This window comes from Hibiscus syriacus, unplaced genomic scaffold, assembly GCF_006381635.1.
Source record: "Hibiscus syriacus cultivar Baekdansim isolate YM2019G1 unplaced genomic scaffold, ASM638163v2 tig00110109_pilon, whole genome shotgun sequence".
Classification (NCBI taxonomy): Eukaryota; Viridiplantae; Streptophyta; class Magnoliopsida; order Malvales; family Malvaceae; genus Hibiscus; species Hibiscus syriacus.
In genome coordinates, this window is record NW_024062593.1 from 1,384,561 (window position 1) to 1,401,426 (window position 16,866).

At 34.0% G+C, this 16,866-nt stretch overlaps 3 protein-coding genes and 1 pseudogene across 3 annotated transcripts; 2 read left to right on the plus strand and 2 right to left on the minus strand.

Moving 5' to 3' along the window:
* The first annotated feature begins 335 nt into the window (after positions 1 to 335).
* On the plus strand, positions 336 to 1,532 carry LOC120215011 (uncharacterized protein At5g23160-like). The gene is made up of 3 exons (XM_039212818.1): positions 336 to 708; positions 864 to 1,355; positions 1,394 to 1,532. Exons 1-2 carry the CDS (start codon positions 391 to 393, stop codon positions 1,344 to 1,346), a joined length of 801 nt encoding a protein of 266 aa, XP_039068749.1. The 5' UTR covers positions 336 to 390; the 3' UTR covers positions 1,347 to 1,355; positions 1,394 to 1,532.
* Positions 1,533 to 4,675: 3,143 nt separating this feature from the next.
* LOC120215048 lies at positions 4,676 to 6,390 on the plus strand (annotated as a pseudogene).
* An 866-nt stretch (positions 6,391 to 7,256) lies between these two features.
* On the minus strand, positions 7,257 to 9,605 carry LOC120215012. Its single transcript, XM_039212819.1, has 3 exons — positions 9,051 to 9,605; positions 8,730 to 8,860; positions 7,257 to 8,178 (listed from the first exon to the last, which is right to left on the minus strand). The coding sequence occupies exons 1-3, from the start codon at positions 9,267 to 9,269 to the stop codon at positions 7,371 to 7,373; spliced, it is 1,158 nt and encodes a 385-aa protein (XP_039068750.1). The 5' UTR covers positions 9,270 to 9,605; the 3' UTR covers positions 7,257 to 7,370.
* A 1,394-nt stretch (positions 9,606 to 10,999) lies between these two features.
* On the minus strand, positions 11,000 to 15,672 carry LOC120215013 (photosystem II stability/assembly factor HCF136, chloroplastic-like). Its single transcript, XM_039212821.1, has 9 exons — positions 15,224 to 15,672; positions 14,901 to 15,136; positions 14,200 to 14,330; positions 13,708 to 13,840; positions 13,154 to 13,276; positions 12,517 to 12,591; positions 11,994 to 12,109; positions 11,239 to 11,323; positions 11,000 to 11,108 (listed from the first exon to the last, which is right to left on the minus strand). The coding sequence occupies exons 1-8, from the start codon at positions 15,552 to 15,554 to the stop codon at positions 11,257 to 11,259; spliced, it is 1,212 nt and encodes a 403-aa protein (XP_039068752.1). The 5' UTR covers positions 15,555 to 15,672; the 3' UTR covers positions 11,000 to 11,108; positions 11,239 to 11,256.
* Between the last annotated feature and the right edge of the window lie 1,194 nt (positions 15,673 to 16,866).

Genomic DNA, 16,866 nt, shown 5'->3' on the forward strand with positions numbered 1-16,866 from the left:
AAAAAAATTCCACCGTTAATATATAGTTATCGTTTAAAAATTATTTTATCCTCATTGTTATCCATGAAAATAAAGTAATTAACTATTAAATAAATTAGCATGGCTTGTTGTATATGTAATTTGTATTAGTTTATTAAGAAAGCTGGCAACAGTAGCGCGTGGACTTGGTGAAAGCTTAGGACAAGGTGAAAACGTGTAAGAACAACAACATCCAAATCAAATTCAAACCTAAGTTACTCTGTAAAATTAAAATAATTATATTCTTTTAATATCTTTTAATTAATACATTTTTAATAAATGAAACAGTTAACATTAATATTATTTAGTTATAGCGTGAGAGGCCCAGCCATTCGGGTATTTCAAAGTCCTCCATGCCGACTCCTCTTCCCCATGTCTTCCATGGCCGAACCCCCCAAGAAAACTCCCAAAACCAGTCGTTTTCTAGGTTGTTTCGGGTTTTCCGGCATGAAAAACCGGCCGGAAAAGCCCATCAAAACCGGTAACCGGAACAAGACACGGTCGCCGTCTTGCCCGATGCTTTGTTTTACCGGAAGGAAGTCCCGTACCAAAACTGTGCCCTTCGATAACTCCGACAACAAGACAGTCTCCGGCGGCGAAAGCTGTACGCCGTCGAAGCTGATAAAGAAGAAGACCCCTTCGCGGCAAAATTCCAAAGCTGATCAACAACAAACGGCGTCGCTTACAGAGGTTAGTCGAAAAGCGTTGGAAATAGTGAAATTACTCAGCTTTTTTTTTAGCTGAAGTTTATTTTTTTATTTACATCATATTGCAGGCCAAAAGGCGATATGTGTCGTCTCTTACAACTGTTTGAGAGCTTAATTTTGGATTTTACTGTTTTGCAGGGACCTAAACCGAATATTCCCATCGAGAACAGGAAAAATTCAAACCTGATGAGAACCGGTTCAAGTCTTCCGGGTTCACCGACCGTTAAGTCGAATCCAAACCAGCAAACACAACCCAAGTTATCCTACACGGTTTCGTTACCAGTCCTCGACCGCGGAAAACGGGCGGAGAATCCCCGGATTCATGATCGGGTCAACTCGAAGCAAATCAAACGGAAGAACAATGATGTGGTTAAAAAATTCGACCCCGTCACGGGTTTGTCTATCATTATGGTGACACTGGTAATAATGTTACTTTGGGGTCGTTTATGTGCAGTTCTTTGTACCTCAGCTTGGTTTTATTTTCACTATCGAACCGCGGTTAACGATAACAGTATAAAAATTGAATCGGATTCGAATATTTCGGATTTGGACTCGGAAGAATACAAGAAGAGAATCGTGCTAGAAGGATTGTTAGAGAGGAATCATAAGATTACACTATGAATTTTTTTTATGTAGTTCATGTTAGAGTCTATTTATGGTTCATGTACAAAAATAATTTCTATTTTTTACCTTTTTTTCATGTCTGATGCGCACGCTAGATGTAACTACATATGTTTTGCTAAAGTGAGCCGGTTTGGGCCTTTTGTGTAAAATTAGCAATGGAAAAAAAGGGGTCAATGTCTTCTAGAATTGTATATAATTCAGTTCTTTTCTTTCTCAATTTTCTCCTCGTTTTCTTGTTTGATTGGGCAGTTGCGTGTGGCACGTGATTCCTACGTGAAGCACTTGCCGTCGATTTAGTTAATTTACCAGAGTAGTTGAGGTACTGGCTTGTGTGGTTCAAACGTTAGCGGTCAGCTTCGGTTGTCTCCTTTTCTTTCACCTAACATTGGGGAGAGAATTTAAGAGAGAAAATAATCTATTGATCATTTATTACGTGTGTGTATATATATAAACGATTACTCAAATTCAAAACCTTTAGAGCGAATAATATTAAGTGTTAGATGTATGTATTCTTTAAGTGGATACGTGTTAGATAGATACGTGTTCACCTTGAAATTTAAATTTATTTAAATTAGCGGTTCATTTCACTTAAAATGTCCACATTGAAAATTTATTTGTGTTGGGCAATTCATAATCCTAACTGCTAGAGGTCTTCCACGGAAGCTGCTCTCAACCTGCGTTGGGGCAGCCTACTATCCTATCTCCCCCTCACCCCATTACATATGAAAATAGGGTCAACTAATTTTTTTCAAATAAAAAATTTATGTTAAAATATTATGTTATTAATACATATATGCCCACATTGAATAATGTTTTTAGATTCACCATTAATAATTTTCGTTTTAATAATTAATGTGACTTGATAGATTTTAAAATTTATATTTAATAATTTATTTTTATATTGGAAAATATACTAAATAGGCCCTTAAGATTTGTAATTCTTATATTATTTTTTGGTATTTTATTTATGTTCAGAATTTATGATAATCTCTCTATCAATATTATCTTTAAAGTTCATACATAATTTTTTTCCATCAATAATATAACGTGTTTTATCATTACATAACACATTTTGATATAAATCTTTATACTTTAAATCACAGTCAAATAAATTATTTATTAATATTTTGAATCTCATCCTAATGAGAAAAAACGTTAGGTCTTTTAAATAAGGTTTAAGATTTAAATTTTAATATTATAAATGAAGTAAATTAAACTAGGAGTATCACTCTTATAATAAGCTTCTACAATATTCGATTTGAATTAATCGACTAATATTTTAAACATTTATGGTTATAGTGATTAATATATTTCATTTATAATAAAGATTGATATAAAATAAATTAAGTTTTAAATCGGTTAATATGCTTCTTATTACAACATCTCAACAAATATGAATTTAAACTCGCTTAAAATCATAAAAACGGATAATTAAATATATTTCATTTATTTAATTATCCGTTTTTATTTTTTTATTACGAAAACTTTAATGCAAAACAATGGATTTGGTGATACCAACTTCATTGTTTGATATTTTCTTTTTCTTCCACAACTTCATTTTTTACTTATGACTTCAATATTTTTTAAAAAACGAATTTTACTATTTTTTAAATACATTTTTGAATAATTTAGGGTGATTATAATGTAATATTTATCCAGAACTTTCTTAACTAATTGACGACGTTTATATACTTGCAGATGTAATTGCTCGCACATAGGATCTATAGGAAGAACAACATTCATTTTTATCACTGAGGCTACTTGATCGATTATTTTAAATACAAATTTTAAAAAGATAAACAAATGTAACATGATAGAGCTATCATTTTGATATAGAAGTGTAACCAAAAACACTATGTCCTTTTGTTTGGCCAACAACTACAGATACATCCTACATTATCATTCAATTTATTACTCTGAACTCAGAGTTATCCATCTTATCCACGTCTCAATCGTTGTTGCCTTTGTTTTGGGTATTGTTAGCATCTAGAGGTACCATATGGCAAGACTTCCACGCCCAGATAACTTATTTATTCATTATACCCTATAGTATATTCGGACGTCTTTTTGAAAAGCAAAGTAGGTGAGTTGAGACTTAATCCGCATCAAATATAATCGATACAAAAAATTAGGTTATGTATATATTTGCATTGGAATTTTAAATATTTTAATTAAGATATTATGTTTTTTAAACCATTAACGATACGCGATCGTTTCTTCTTTATTATCATGTAGAAAATTGTCAACTTCTCCGGTCATCGTTATTGGTTAAACATTTCCCGTCATCAATTATCGTTATGATAAGATTGATATCAAAACGTTTGCATTCCACTCATCTTTCTTCTTCTCGGTTCACTCAAAATAGATAAAAATCCATCTAAACATTTGACTTTTTAATTCTATAATCTCCTCAAATGATCGTCTGATGAGACTAATTTATAAGTATGTTGTTCGTATTCTCAAAAGGATACTTCTCACAATTATAAGTTTCAAACAAACAACCCCAAACCATCAAACCCAAGAAAACTTTTAAACCTAAAAAAATGATAAATTCTTCATCTTCTTTCCCCATGAGTTTTAAAAAGATTATGAGAAAATTTAAATCGAAAAAGTGGAAAAGACGACGAGATGAATTTATCAGTATCTAAAATGATCGTAAACGACTTTAGGAAATGACGATTTATAGAGATAATTAAAAATGTGCAAAAAAACACTAATTTTGATGATGATAAAGATTATGTGGAATAAAAAAATGACTTCCATATCAACACATCAATTTTCACGTCAATATTAATCTATTATATCATCTCATTGTTAATGATTTAATGACTCGATGTCTTAATTGAAGTGTAAACTTAAGTTCAATTCTAAAACTAAGACATTATAAAGATTAATGCTAAGATGGATACCCAACCTAAAGGGTAGTTATTACAATGCAGTTTACCCATAAAAATAACTTATTCTAGGGTTGAAATTGATGATAGAGAGGCTTCTAATTCTTAGATACGTCCAAAAGTAATTGGGCTGCTAAAGATAAATCTGGGTTGGATCATAACAACAATGCGTTCTTACTTTTATTCATTTTTATTTTTTAGCCCCAATCCAATCCCTAACCCAATTTGTTAGGTCAGATTGGCAGCCGACGACACAAAACTCAAGCTTCTCGCCTTTCAGCGTCAGCCATGGTGAAATCATATTCGTCTCTCTATGTTTAGTGTAATATTTCCCAGATTTTAGGGTCGTTTACTTGAAAAAATGTTTATTTTCAAGAAATCAGCTCAAATGATATAGATTTTGCTCTGGAATCTGAAACTAGTCTTGAATTAATGATAATAACCGTTGGTTTATAAGATATGTGATGAGATTGCAATGTGAGGGTTAATTCTTTTTGTTGGCACTACTGCTTGTTAATTGTTGTCGGTGAAGTGTTTGAGGAAATGCTTGTTATATATTTGTTGCTTTTTTTGTTTGTTTGAAGGTGAACGTGCCTAAGACCAAGAAGACTTAACTGCAAGAGCAAAGAATGCAGGAAGCACACTTTGCACAAGGTCACGCAATATAAAAAAGGGTAAGGATAGCTTGGCAGCACAAGGAAGCGTCGTTACGATCGCAAACAATCCGGTTACGGTGGCCAAACCAAACCAGTGTTCCACAAGAAGGTAATTCTTTGTGTTGCTTATCTTTTATTCCATGGATGGGTATTAGTTATGCGAGGAAAATAAGGTTTGCATCACACGTCCATTCAAATCTCTTCAAGTTCTCGAATTATAAACGTCATATCAATTAGGTCATCTATTTAAAAATGTCCGCTCGAATATGATACATAGCATATTCAAAATTGTTTTTTAACATGTTGTCTTCGTAGTAATCACACATTTATTAATAATTCGATTAACATGTTTTATGTATTTTCCATGTCAGATTTAGCCCCCGTTTACCATTGCTTTTCAAAAATGTTTTTGAAAGAACACTTGTTAACCAAAATGTAAAAGTTAAAAATTTCAACTTTTACGTTTGAAAAGTACTTCTGAAACTAAAATTACAATTTTAATCTTATCTTATTTATGTTAGTTTTACAATTTATAAACTCATAATTTTTTTTATCAAGACATAATTATATGATTAATAAATTATATGTGGGTTTAAAAAATTTATATCTCATCATATCAATTTTTTTAGTTAAAAATTATTCTAGATTTTATATATGTTTTCTTGGAACACAGTCATTACAAATTTGTTTATTTTTTATAGAAAATATATATTTTTACATTTTCATCATAATTTTATGTTGATACATTTTAAATATTATAATATTAAAGAATTTAAATATATATATATATATATTAACATACAACATCATATCTGAAATGATAATTTATCTTCTCAAAAATACTTTTTTGACAATAAAACTTAACACTTAAAATCACCAAATAATCCAAAAGTATTATTCAAAAGCAATGTAAAATCAGCCCCTAAGTTGGCGTTTAACATTTAATTTGAATGCTAAGATTACGAAATGATATTTTGAGGATTCAATTAAAACATTTTAAAGTTTAAAGACCATCTAAAATCTAGTTTATATTTCGGGATGTTTGGTGTAATTAGTCCATGAAAATATCAAGAACCTTATCCCTTGCTTGTATATTTCATGTTTTATTGGCTTGAGACTCCAAGGCTTTGCATATGTAATATTTACGAATGTGTGTATCCGTTGAACAGGCAAAGACCACCAAGAAGATTGTGCTAAGGCTGCAATGCCAGGGCTGCAAGCATGTTTCGCAGCATCCGATCAAGGTCGGCTTACCGGAAACCCCTTGCCTAACTTATTTATGCTCTTCGATGAGCTAATTTTTGGTTTGTTTGTTACCGGTTTTTGCAGAGGTGCAAACACTTTGAGATTGGTGGAGACAAGAAGGGGAAGGGAACATCACTGTTCTAAATGTGTTATTCATGGTATTATGGTATGTGGATTTACTTTTGGTCGAGTAGTTTGAGCTTACAAGGCCGTAATGGAGTTTTGTTAAGTCTGGTTTTGGTTTTTGCATTCCTGATGTTGCTTTGCAGTGTTAAAACTGTTGGCAAATGTTTCGGTAGCAAATTTTGAGTTTAATTGTGTGCGGGTAACTTATATTAATATTCTCCACTATGTTACTTTCTATTGCTTGCATGAACTTTATCCTCGCATTAACATATTTATCCTTGTCTTATTTTGTATGTGTGATCAATAATACTATACAAAACACACTTTCAAATATATATATATATATATAGACATAAATTCAGATTTTAACTACGTCGATTGTCGTGTTGATATTCACAAGACCTCAAAATTTTTAGGTAATATTATTTTGATCACTTAGTCCGAATCTAACTTTTGTTTCACCTGGATTTCATTGAACTAGCAGCTATTTCCTCTACGAAATCATTTTCTATCTTGTAATGTCACCCGCTATTTAATTACAGAGTGATCAAAATAGGATTAATTTAAGATTTAGTTATTAAATTAAGAAAATTTTAAGTTTCAATGACAAGAACCAATGAAATTTGGAATCCACTCTTCGTTTAAACGCGTAATGAGCAGTTCTATTCAGAGATAACTTTAGTCTTTTTTATTTAGTCAACGACAAGTGGTCCAATAAGTACTGTTAAGGCCTATGCCTTTTTTCTTCTCTTTAAAAAGAAACAAAAGCATGGATTCGAATATTCATTACTTTATTATTAAAACCCAATTTAACATTGCACAATGATTGGACAGTGAAGGAAAATGTAAATCTGTCTGGAACATTGAATGAAAAATTGGTCAAATGTGGAACAATATATTACACAAAGTCGTGCATATATGTATATGAATTCAAATAAACTAGCAGAAAATAAGCTAATGTGTCATCGGACTTCATTGTCTTTAACCCTTATTGTCCATTTCTGTATCAGTATAATAAACTCCTCGAAGATCTAGCAATGGCGGCCTCACGAATTTTGCAGTCAAAATTTGGTAATATATGCAGGCGACGGAACGTAGTTTTAATCAAGTGCCGCTTTGCTTTTACGCGCAGATATTGGCTTTGGCAATCCATCGAACATTGGCATTGTAATGCTTACGGTTGAAAGAGCTTGTAAATCAGGCTTCAAGTTCCATTTGGATGCTGCCCAGAGGGATGACAGACTACCATTGTCCTGATCTTGAAAACTTGATGTGCTCGATGACTTCCTCACCGTAGCAAATTCATCGACCACATAACCATCTCCGAGGCCTGTTGGTGCGGTGTTGAACCCAAATAACTCTGCATCGGCTCCTGAATTAGTGCGAGTTGCTGCTTTGGATCTTTGTGCCAAGAATTTCCCTGTTATTGTTGAAAATCCCCCACTGTTGTTGTTATCCTCTGTCATTAGCCTTTCAGGGGTGCGGGCGGTGAAGTCGGACTCGGATTTCTGCCGTCTCCGCATCAGTTTGTCATTTGATTTATCAGGATCACCGATTTTAGCTTCTCCGGCGGAAAGGATATCTGCTGTGATTTCACCATTCTCGTCATAAAATCCATTGGTCACGCTTCTACACTTCCGTTGAAGCCTCAAAGGTGGATCGGAATAAGAGGACAGTTTGAGTGATGGACCATCCTCCAGATAACGAGATTCTCCTTTTCTGTATACAGCCATCTCAAAACCTTCAGATGACACACTTTTTTGTGACGGTCTAAGGCCATAGTAACCTTGTAACGAGTTCATTGCCGGGGAGACCCTTCGAGGAGGAGTTTTCAGTCTTAATGACTGGAATGAGTCACGCAAACCGGGAGGCAAATCTGGACCTGAGTTTTGGCTGGCACTGCTTTCTCTGCAAACAGTTGGCAGACATAGTGAGTTTAATTGAAAAACAACATTCCAAGTATATACATTTAGCATCTCCACCAAGAGATACATTAGTATACACTTTGCAGCTCATTGCTACCTATGCCATGATTATTACAGCATCACATAAAAGCTCTGAACCCTATTGCAGAGACTTGGGGGAACAATAATGCAGAGAGCCATCCAACACCAAACCACTTAAAACTCGATCTGAGATAAACTCTCGAAGTCCCACACAAATGTTTCCTCGCAAAATTTAGCAAGTCTTAAGCTTCAGGATACCTTCCCTCGAGACTAGAACTATATCCATTCTTAAGGAAAATTAAACTGCTGCCGAGAAAAGGAAATATTCCAAAAGGCACCTACTTAGACGTGATTAACAGTCGGATGGTAATCTTTACACGCAAATTCCAACTTATTCAAACAAGAATACTGTGTTGGACAAGTATAACTTCAAAACTTGCAAAATAGAAACCATCTTCATGCATAAGTTAAGAGAGTTTAATTAAAATTCTTAAGTTAAAGAAGATATAATACCCTGATGTTTCGGAACCATTTGACAAGCAAGGCGACGGCGTATGTCGCCCTGGTAAAGGGATCTGAAGCGTCTTAAGAGCAAACATTTGACGATCAGTAACCAGACCATTCATCTTTTTTATGTCAGCTACCTGAAGATTGCAAACCCATAACAACAACAATTGTCAATAAAACACTCAAATAATTAGATATAACTTCTAGGTTAACACTGCTCAATTTCCTCAACTAATTTCCCAAAATTATACAAGCAAGTCCATTTATAAGGAGACAAAAACAACACTAAATAATTAAAACAAGGATGGATAGATTTTGATTGATTACCTCAACGCCGTACTTGATGGCTACACCGGCAAGGGTGTCGAACCGGGAAACTGGATGTTCGATAAAACCGGCACCGGGTAACGAAGAAGTGGATAAACTTTGAGGTTTTCCATTCCCCGAAACACTGTAATCATTGCAAAATCCACTATACTTCCCATTCGAATGACAACTGTAGTTCCCATTAATAATGCTAGTCCGCCTCTCCCTTTCCATCTGCATAGCCAACCACCCCAAAAATTCCCCAATTTATTTACCCTAATTTCATCAATACCCACTGTTCGACGTCTGATTCTCCTTCCTATTTTTCGATTAAACCCAAAATTAACGAGTCTAGAGTATCAGAAAGAGAGAATTCAAGTTTTTTTTCCCCGATCGAACTGAATCCAAATGGAACCGAAAGATTAAAAAGATCGAACTTAGAAAAGTAAGTAAAAAGAGAAAAAATATGGAATTTTTTAGTCAATTAAAGGAAACGTAGATCTAAAGAGAAATGAAGAACCAAGTCAAAAGAAGATGGGTTGAAAGATCCAAGATCCTGGGTTTCAATATTTCCAGGATAAAAAGGCAAAGAGAAAAGGTTTAAGCTTGAATGAGTATTTATTATTGGCTGGCGTGGTACGTGTTACTTACTGTGGGAATGCTCCCACGGTAACACAGCCGGCCCTTTGCCAGCCTGGCTACCCCTTTTGTCGGTCAATACTCGGTTCGGTTCGGTTCGATTCGATTATATTTTATAATTAGAATATATTTTTTTCTGTTAAATAATCACGTTTCATAAAACCAACCAACGCGTCAATAACTAAATTATATGCAGTAAATTTTTAATTATAATTAAAGAGAAAATATTATTAAAATCTCATTTATTTGATTTACTTTGCTATATATTTTAGGTCAAATACTATAAGAGCTTCTAAAAAAAATCTGAGGGTAAACTATACCCATAGTTACTAAAATTTTAGAATGTTTTCGCTTTGGTCATCAAAATTTTCAAACATTAATACGAGTTATTTAATTTGTAACTTTGTTTATACTCTGGTCATTGCCTTTAATGACATTGATGTAACATACTCGTATGTTATTTTTCTTTAATAAATTGATATCCTCCAATAGGATAGTGTTGCTAATAAAGATGAGAATTTGTCTCTGTGTATGTCTATATATGCACATATATAGGATTGAGTCGAATTGGATGTGAATTTTTATTTCAAAAATTAAGTTAAATTTTGGATTGGAAAGAGTCCCCTTAAATCGAGGTCTGGTAACTACTAGACAGACAAAATACTCAAATCAAAATTAGGTTGGATCGATCAAAAACTTGACCCGACGCAACCCATAAATATCCCAAAATATGAGCAATATTATACTTTCCCATTGACTTCATCAAGCAAATGCCCTCTGCCAAATAGGAAAGTGGTCTCATCAATGGACTCTCTAGCTTAAGAGAATGAAACATGAGTTTTTTTAAAAGGCTAAAACAAGGCGTAAATTAAAGAACCAAATGGGCCCTTTTTTTAGTCAAACCAAGGACTAATGCACCAACGTCAACGTGTAAGGTTTGAACATTTGCCACAATGATTGTAAGAACATGTGAATATCTTTTAAATGTCTTTAAAGAATCTTAAAACCAATAATTTAAATTTTATTTTTAGTGAGCAATTAAATCTTAATTCGATTAATATTTGTTCAAAAATACATGGTCGGTCAATTAAGTCGGATTTTCGGTTTTTTTAACCGAACCAAACCATTGTTCTTCACGAACTTCAAGCATTTAGAGGATTATAGTAATTCCACATCCCAATACACATGTATTAATATATTGGATACAACATTATAGTACTTTCTTGAAACAGATACAACATTTTGTTATTTTCTTTCCACTCTGCAAAGCATTTGCAGAAACCTACAGGAAAGAGTAAATACATTAATCGAATTGACTAAGAAGAGAAGCACAGAAAAGAGAACATAATCTCATTAATGGAAATCCTTTTTCCCTCTTAATATCACCACCAAGAAAGTAATGTAAATCAGCTATACAAAATTGTAAGCATTGTTGAACACCTGCAGAATTCGAATGTAAATGCCATTAACTTCTCTACTGCAAAATGTTTACCATAAACTTGTAGATTTTGTTTTCCGGGGAGAATACGTGGTGTATAGGATATTAATGGATAAAAATCGAGTTGATTACCATGTATGGATAACAGCTTTATCCAAGATACCGGAGCAAGACACCGTCATTACCGAGCACAAATCCCTTCTTGTCATTAATAAACCTGCATATAAGATTGAGATATCAATTGCATTCAAAGATAGAAACTTCAAGGATTTAGGGAAAATGAAGGCATTGGACATCTAATATAGCTTCCTTTTTTCAGTTTCTTTTAGTAGTGATTCAGTTTGAAAATCATGAATTGAGAATCTGTAAGCTTAATCTAAGAATAATGCTTATTTATGTCATTCGGACTCTTTTCTTTTCGGGAAAAAAAAACCCATGTCTGGCACATATCGAAAAATTAGAAACAGTTAAGCATAAGTATGTTATTGAACTCTAACATGGTTAAAAACCGGTTTTGGCACCCACAAATATTTAGAATTTGATCATCTTTTATCCTAGCCCCTAAACATAAAATTCTTCATTCCGGCTATTAAGCCATAAGAAAGTTGACTTTAGGTCAAGATAGAAAGTGTAGAACCGAGGGACAACAAGCCTAGTTGGTGACGGCTTTGTTTGCATGGAGAAGGTTTTCTGGAAGTCATGCTTGACTTCATCAATGCCTCGGTCACGGTCACTGGTTTAAGTTTACTAAGAGATGAATTTAAAAAGATCTAATATTAACTACCAAAAGGATCACAGATCTTAATGATAATAGCAGTCGAAAGTTAACCCAAAAATAAATTAGAAAAAAACCAAAGTAGTCAAGCTTTTAGTAAGATTAGACTCACTTCACTGAGTACAGATTAGCAGCAATGTTATCAGCTGCCTTGTCACGGGTCCAGCTCTTCCCACCATTGGTAGTTCTCAACAAGACCCCACTGCCCCCTGCTGCCCAAGCCTCATCCTATACAATCAAAATTTGATTAGGGGAGTTCGGAAATATAAAAGGGTAAAAGGAAATGCCTATACAACTATAGGAAGAAGCCTTAGAATAGAATTTGGTCGCACCCTTAGAACAAAGTGCCAGGGCGTTATTCATGTAATCTGCTAGATGGGATATAGTACACAATGCTATCATCTTGATATGCACATATCATGTGGTAAAACAGTATTTTCGTACCAATGGATATGCCAGCATACGTGTATACATATATGCAACATGTATGTGAGTTGCATGGGCATGTTTCCACATTAGGTTTACACCAGTAACCCAGGAATTTGATGCTGCAATTGCTCATCCAGATTCCCTTGAAGCCTCACTGTAGAACTGGATAAAACAGTGTAGCAAATATCTAAGGATATAATAGTTACCTCCGATCGATAACCGACGTCAAGAATGCCAAAGCCACGACTTTGTACAGGGACCTCTTCAAAATCTTCTGTTAACTGGAACGTCAGGAATTAAAGTGAACAAAAACAATGACGGAAACTAGGTATTGGTGCCAATTTAAAAAGCATGAACTAATCAAGATGATAGGGGCTTGTATTAAGAATATCAGATGAAAGTATTCAGATTTTATTACTAAAGGAGTGCAAAATGTTAGCAAGCAATTACATTCATGAAAAAGAGTCGGGGATTCATTCTTTGGGTCCATGAAGTTCGGTGGATATCATATCAGGCTCAGCAATTAAGAATCACATTTATAAGCAAATCATGCTAGTTTATTCAATGTCCTAAATGAAAACCTTCGACGTTACCTATGTTTTTCAATTTCCGCACTTCTGCATTCTTTCTAAGCCTAGTTAAAAGGTAAAAGTCACATTTTAACATGAGAACTAACCTATGGTTTTTAGCCTTCAGGAAGCTGAAAACTCTTTCAAATAAAACCATATTTACCAATGCTAAATTGAGGAGTTATTTATGAAATTGTATATTCTTCTTACAGTTTCTTCAAGATCATTTTAAACATTTACATGACAAAATGGGGGAAGTTATCACTTCTCTTACCCCTGTGCCTTTGCTAAGAAAAAGTCCTCCTCCACGTACAAGAAGCCAAAGACCACCATCGGCCCTCCATCCCATGTTCTGTATTCTTCTTGCAATTGCTCTATTATGTGGTTGCCAGAATGGCTGTAAAATATAAATGGACACATCATGACCAAATTGAAAAACAGAATAATAAGTAGCAACAGGACACATCAGGACCAAAATCTTCTTCTCCTAAAATGTTGTCCGCTACCATTAACAAAATAAGTGCACGAGACCTTGCATTTCACCAATGAAGAATCAATACCACCCATGCATGAGGAATGAGTAAGATGATGCAATAGTTTCAGTAATGTGCCAAAGAACATATAGAGGCATGACTGCTAGCAGTATGTTTCAACTTTTAGCAATATTTATTACGAAGAAGCATTCTCCTGTTACTTCTTCTTTTTTCCCCTATGTAGCAATAATATTTTATGTTTCTTTACATACATATAGTATGACTGTATGAAGATCTCAAAAGAGAGGCAGCTTCCTTAAATCCTCTGAAAACAACTATGCAGAAGGAGTTATACCTGTCCAGGCTCCCATGTAAGATAGAAGTTTCCACGGCTTGAGACAGCCACATATCGTCCATCTGGAGAGCGATTCACAGTGTTAAAAGTTCCCGTGTAATAACTTGCCCCACTAATACCGCTAGAAACTGTTCTGCAGAAGTAACGGAGCAATGTAAGTAGTTTCCACTAATACCGTGTAATAATCTTATGGAAATTCTTCACAGAAAGGGTATATTGCCTACTTAATTTCATGGCAATCCAATTTGTTTAAGCCATTTCTCCATTTAAATTGTAAACGGTGTACAATAAAACTATAACAAACTTGAGGGAGCACATCAACATAAAGATGAACATGAAAGCAATGATTATATTTATTTACGGTGTGCAAAAGATATATACTTTCTTCAACACCTAAACTTTTGTTTCATTGGCTCATACTATAAAACCCTCTACAACAAAGGTTATCTAAAACAGCAATGCACTTAAACTTCATTTTAGACAGACACACACCTATTCAGAGTAGCCGAGACAGTCTCTTGAACAGCAGCTCTCCAGTTATAGCCCCTGTTTGATGTAACATATATTGCTCCTTGATCAGTCACTATCTCAGCACTCTTTTCACCAGTTGCCTTTATATATACCTGCACAAACCCAGATGATTTAATCCAAGTCATTTGAATCACCGATCTTTAGAATAGCCATATTCCCATATATGCACACTCAAGAGTTCAAATGCTACAAATACATTGACAATAACATTTAAATTTAATGCAAAAAATAGCACCAAAACATGCACCCTTTACTTGAAAAATGAAATGCATAATATGGGGCAAATGGGATTTAAAATGCGGTTGCTGTCAAATTTCCGGTCGCGTTGTGTTTATTGCGGATGCAGACATATCGTATGCTATTGCGGTCAATGTGGGTATCGCCGATATTATTTTTTTAATTTGCACAACTTACTATGAAACATAATAATTTTAATTGCCGCAACGGAATGTTGGAATTTTAAAAAAATTCCCGTATCGGAACAATAACGGGAATAGAATTTGAATCCGCTATCCACCACTATTCGTTTGAATTCGCTTTACACTTCTATTTTCGACAATAACAGTTTTGGCCACCGCTGCTACTGTTATATAGCAGCCGCTATTCCGATTCCCGAATGCTGTTTAACTCACTTAGTGCAAGTGATGAGATAGAGAGCTGACCATGTCTCCAGGAAGCTGAGCACTTAATGGAATTCTTTCCCAGCTTTCTCCAGCATCTGAAGTGTACAACAAAATTGCAGGTTTACCAACAATCCAACCCTCTTTGCCTTTGAAGCTAATAGAGTTAAACCTATAGTTGAAATCTTCATCCTCAGCTGAAGGAATTGAACGTGGAACCCATGTATTTCCCCCATCTTTTGTCTCCAAAATAGTCTGCCTTGTCCCCAGCAAAAATCCTTTTAAAAAAACAAAACAAAAATAAACTAAGAAAACAAAACCCACAAATAAGAAATTAAAGACTCAGTGAAAGAAAGAAGAAATACCGTGGTTCAAGTCATCAGGGACAAAGGCGATGTCTAGAAGGACAACACCGGGATCGATGGGAAGGTTGACTCTTTCCCATTCCGACAAAACTTCCTCGGACTTGACCGGCAGTGGGAGAGTCGAGAGAGTCGCGAGGGACGCCGTTTGAGATATGATCTGTCTGCGGTTGACGAGCGATGGCGGCGAAGCAGAAGAAGAATGGTGGTGGGGTTGTTGAACAGAAGCCTTGGCGATGAATCGCGAATGGGGTAGCGTTAAGGGGCGGTGGGGAAGGCGAGGAGCGAAGAAAGAATAGCAATCGGTGACTTGAAGATTGGGCATTGCTGTCATTGTTGTTCCCTTATTGCTTTCTTCCTTTTGCTGCGTTTGAGAGCTCTGGTTTTTTGTCAGAGAGTTTTGTTTTTGTGCGGCTTCCTTATCCGAAATGGCGGTTAGTGGTGGTGGATTATCAATGGCTACGCGGGCAATTTCAAGCGTCAAAATCTTACTGGATATAATTTATTATTCAAATTAAGATCCAATACCATCTTTGGGCTTAGCCTGCAATTATCACTAAGGTCGATAAGGTAATTTGGATTGCGAATTCAGATATTATGAATATTTTATTTAATTTTATATTTTTAAATATTAAAATTATCATTTATTATAGACTTGAAGTAAATACGGATAAATATTTTCATATATTCATTATTTAAATTTATATACATTTATGAATACATATTTAAATATTCGATTCTAACTTACAAAACATAGAATCTGTTTGTTTATAAAGAAATTCGAACATTGATTATTTAATTTTTAATATATATATATATGATAATAATTAAAGTATTAAAAAGTCATTACTATATATATAGTTGAGTATATATTTTCACATGTACGCAATTTTAATGGTTTAATTGTATTTTAAATCACATAATTTTAAAACTATTAAAACTAAGTTCTTGCCCCTTCTAAATTTTTATGATTTTACTATTTTACAGAACCTTATTAGTTTTAAATTTAATGAAATTAAATATTAACTCTCAATTTTTTATGTTTAATTACTTTATGAGATCACTCAATTTTAAAATTAATGGAATTAAGTCCTAATTTGCTTTATTATTATTGTTTTAAATTCTCGTTCATTCTAAAGTTAAGCAATTTAACCCCTATAATTCAAACATTGATCCGTCCGTACTGACCTCTATCATCATATTCATATCAATTCTTTTTTCATTTTATATAAAAAAAAAAAAAAAACTCTTTTGCTATCTGAAACGCTTGATTTCCGGTCAGGATCTTCCATAGAATACTGCATTGCATTATTTTGTCAACCTTTAAACATATACGTACATGCATACGTGTGTGTATATATATATATATATATATATATATATATATATTACACGCACACGTATTGCGTACATTTATAAAGTATAATATAGAACGTGAAAAGCTCTACTTGGTTGTTGGAATTAAAACGTGGAGGCTACCACTATAATCATGTAATCGATTTCAGACAAATTTTCAAACATGTTTTTTCCCCCATTAAATCTCTACTATAAAAGCAATGTTGAAATGAGACCAAAGATTCATAAGCAGCTTCAGACAAATATTGTCTGTGTCATAATATTCAGGACTTAAGCTTAATCTAGGTTCA

Bases quoted from the DNA above. Each gene is read 5' to 3' on its own strand.
- LOC120215011 (XM_039212818.1), top strand. From the start codon at position 391: ATGTCTTCCATGGCCGAACCCCCCAAGAAAACTCCCAAAACCAGTCGT. The intron at 709-863 runs GTTAGTCGAAAA...ACTGTTTTGCAG, and splicing joins AAACGGCGTCGCTTACAGAG to GGACCTAAACCGAATATTCC.
- LOC120215012 (XM_039212819.1), bottom strand. From the start codon at position 9,269: ATGCAGATGGAAAGGGAGAGGCGGACTAGCATTATTAATGGGAACTAC. The intron at 8,861-9,050 runs GTAATCAATCAA...TGCAATCTTCAG, and splicing joins CCATCAAGTACGGCGTTGAG to GTAGCTGACATAAAAAAGAT. The intron at 8,179-8,729 runs GTATTATATCTT...AACTGTTTGCAG, and splicing joins AATGGTTCCGAAACATCAGG to AGAAAGCAGTGCCAGCCAAA.
- LOC120215013 (XM_039212821.1), bottom strand. From the start codon at position 15,554: ATGACAGCAATGCCCAATCTTCAAGTCACCGATTGCTATTCTTTCTTC. The intron at 15,137-15,223 runs GTATTTCTTCTT...TTTTTTTAAAAG, and splicing joins CCCTGATGACTTGAACCACG to GATTTTTGCTGGGGACAAGG. The intron at 12,110-12,516 runs GTAACTATTATA...TTGATTGTATAG, and splicing joins ACGTCGGTTATCGATCGGAG to GATGAGGCTTGGGCAGCAGG.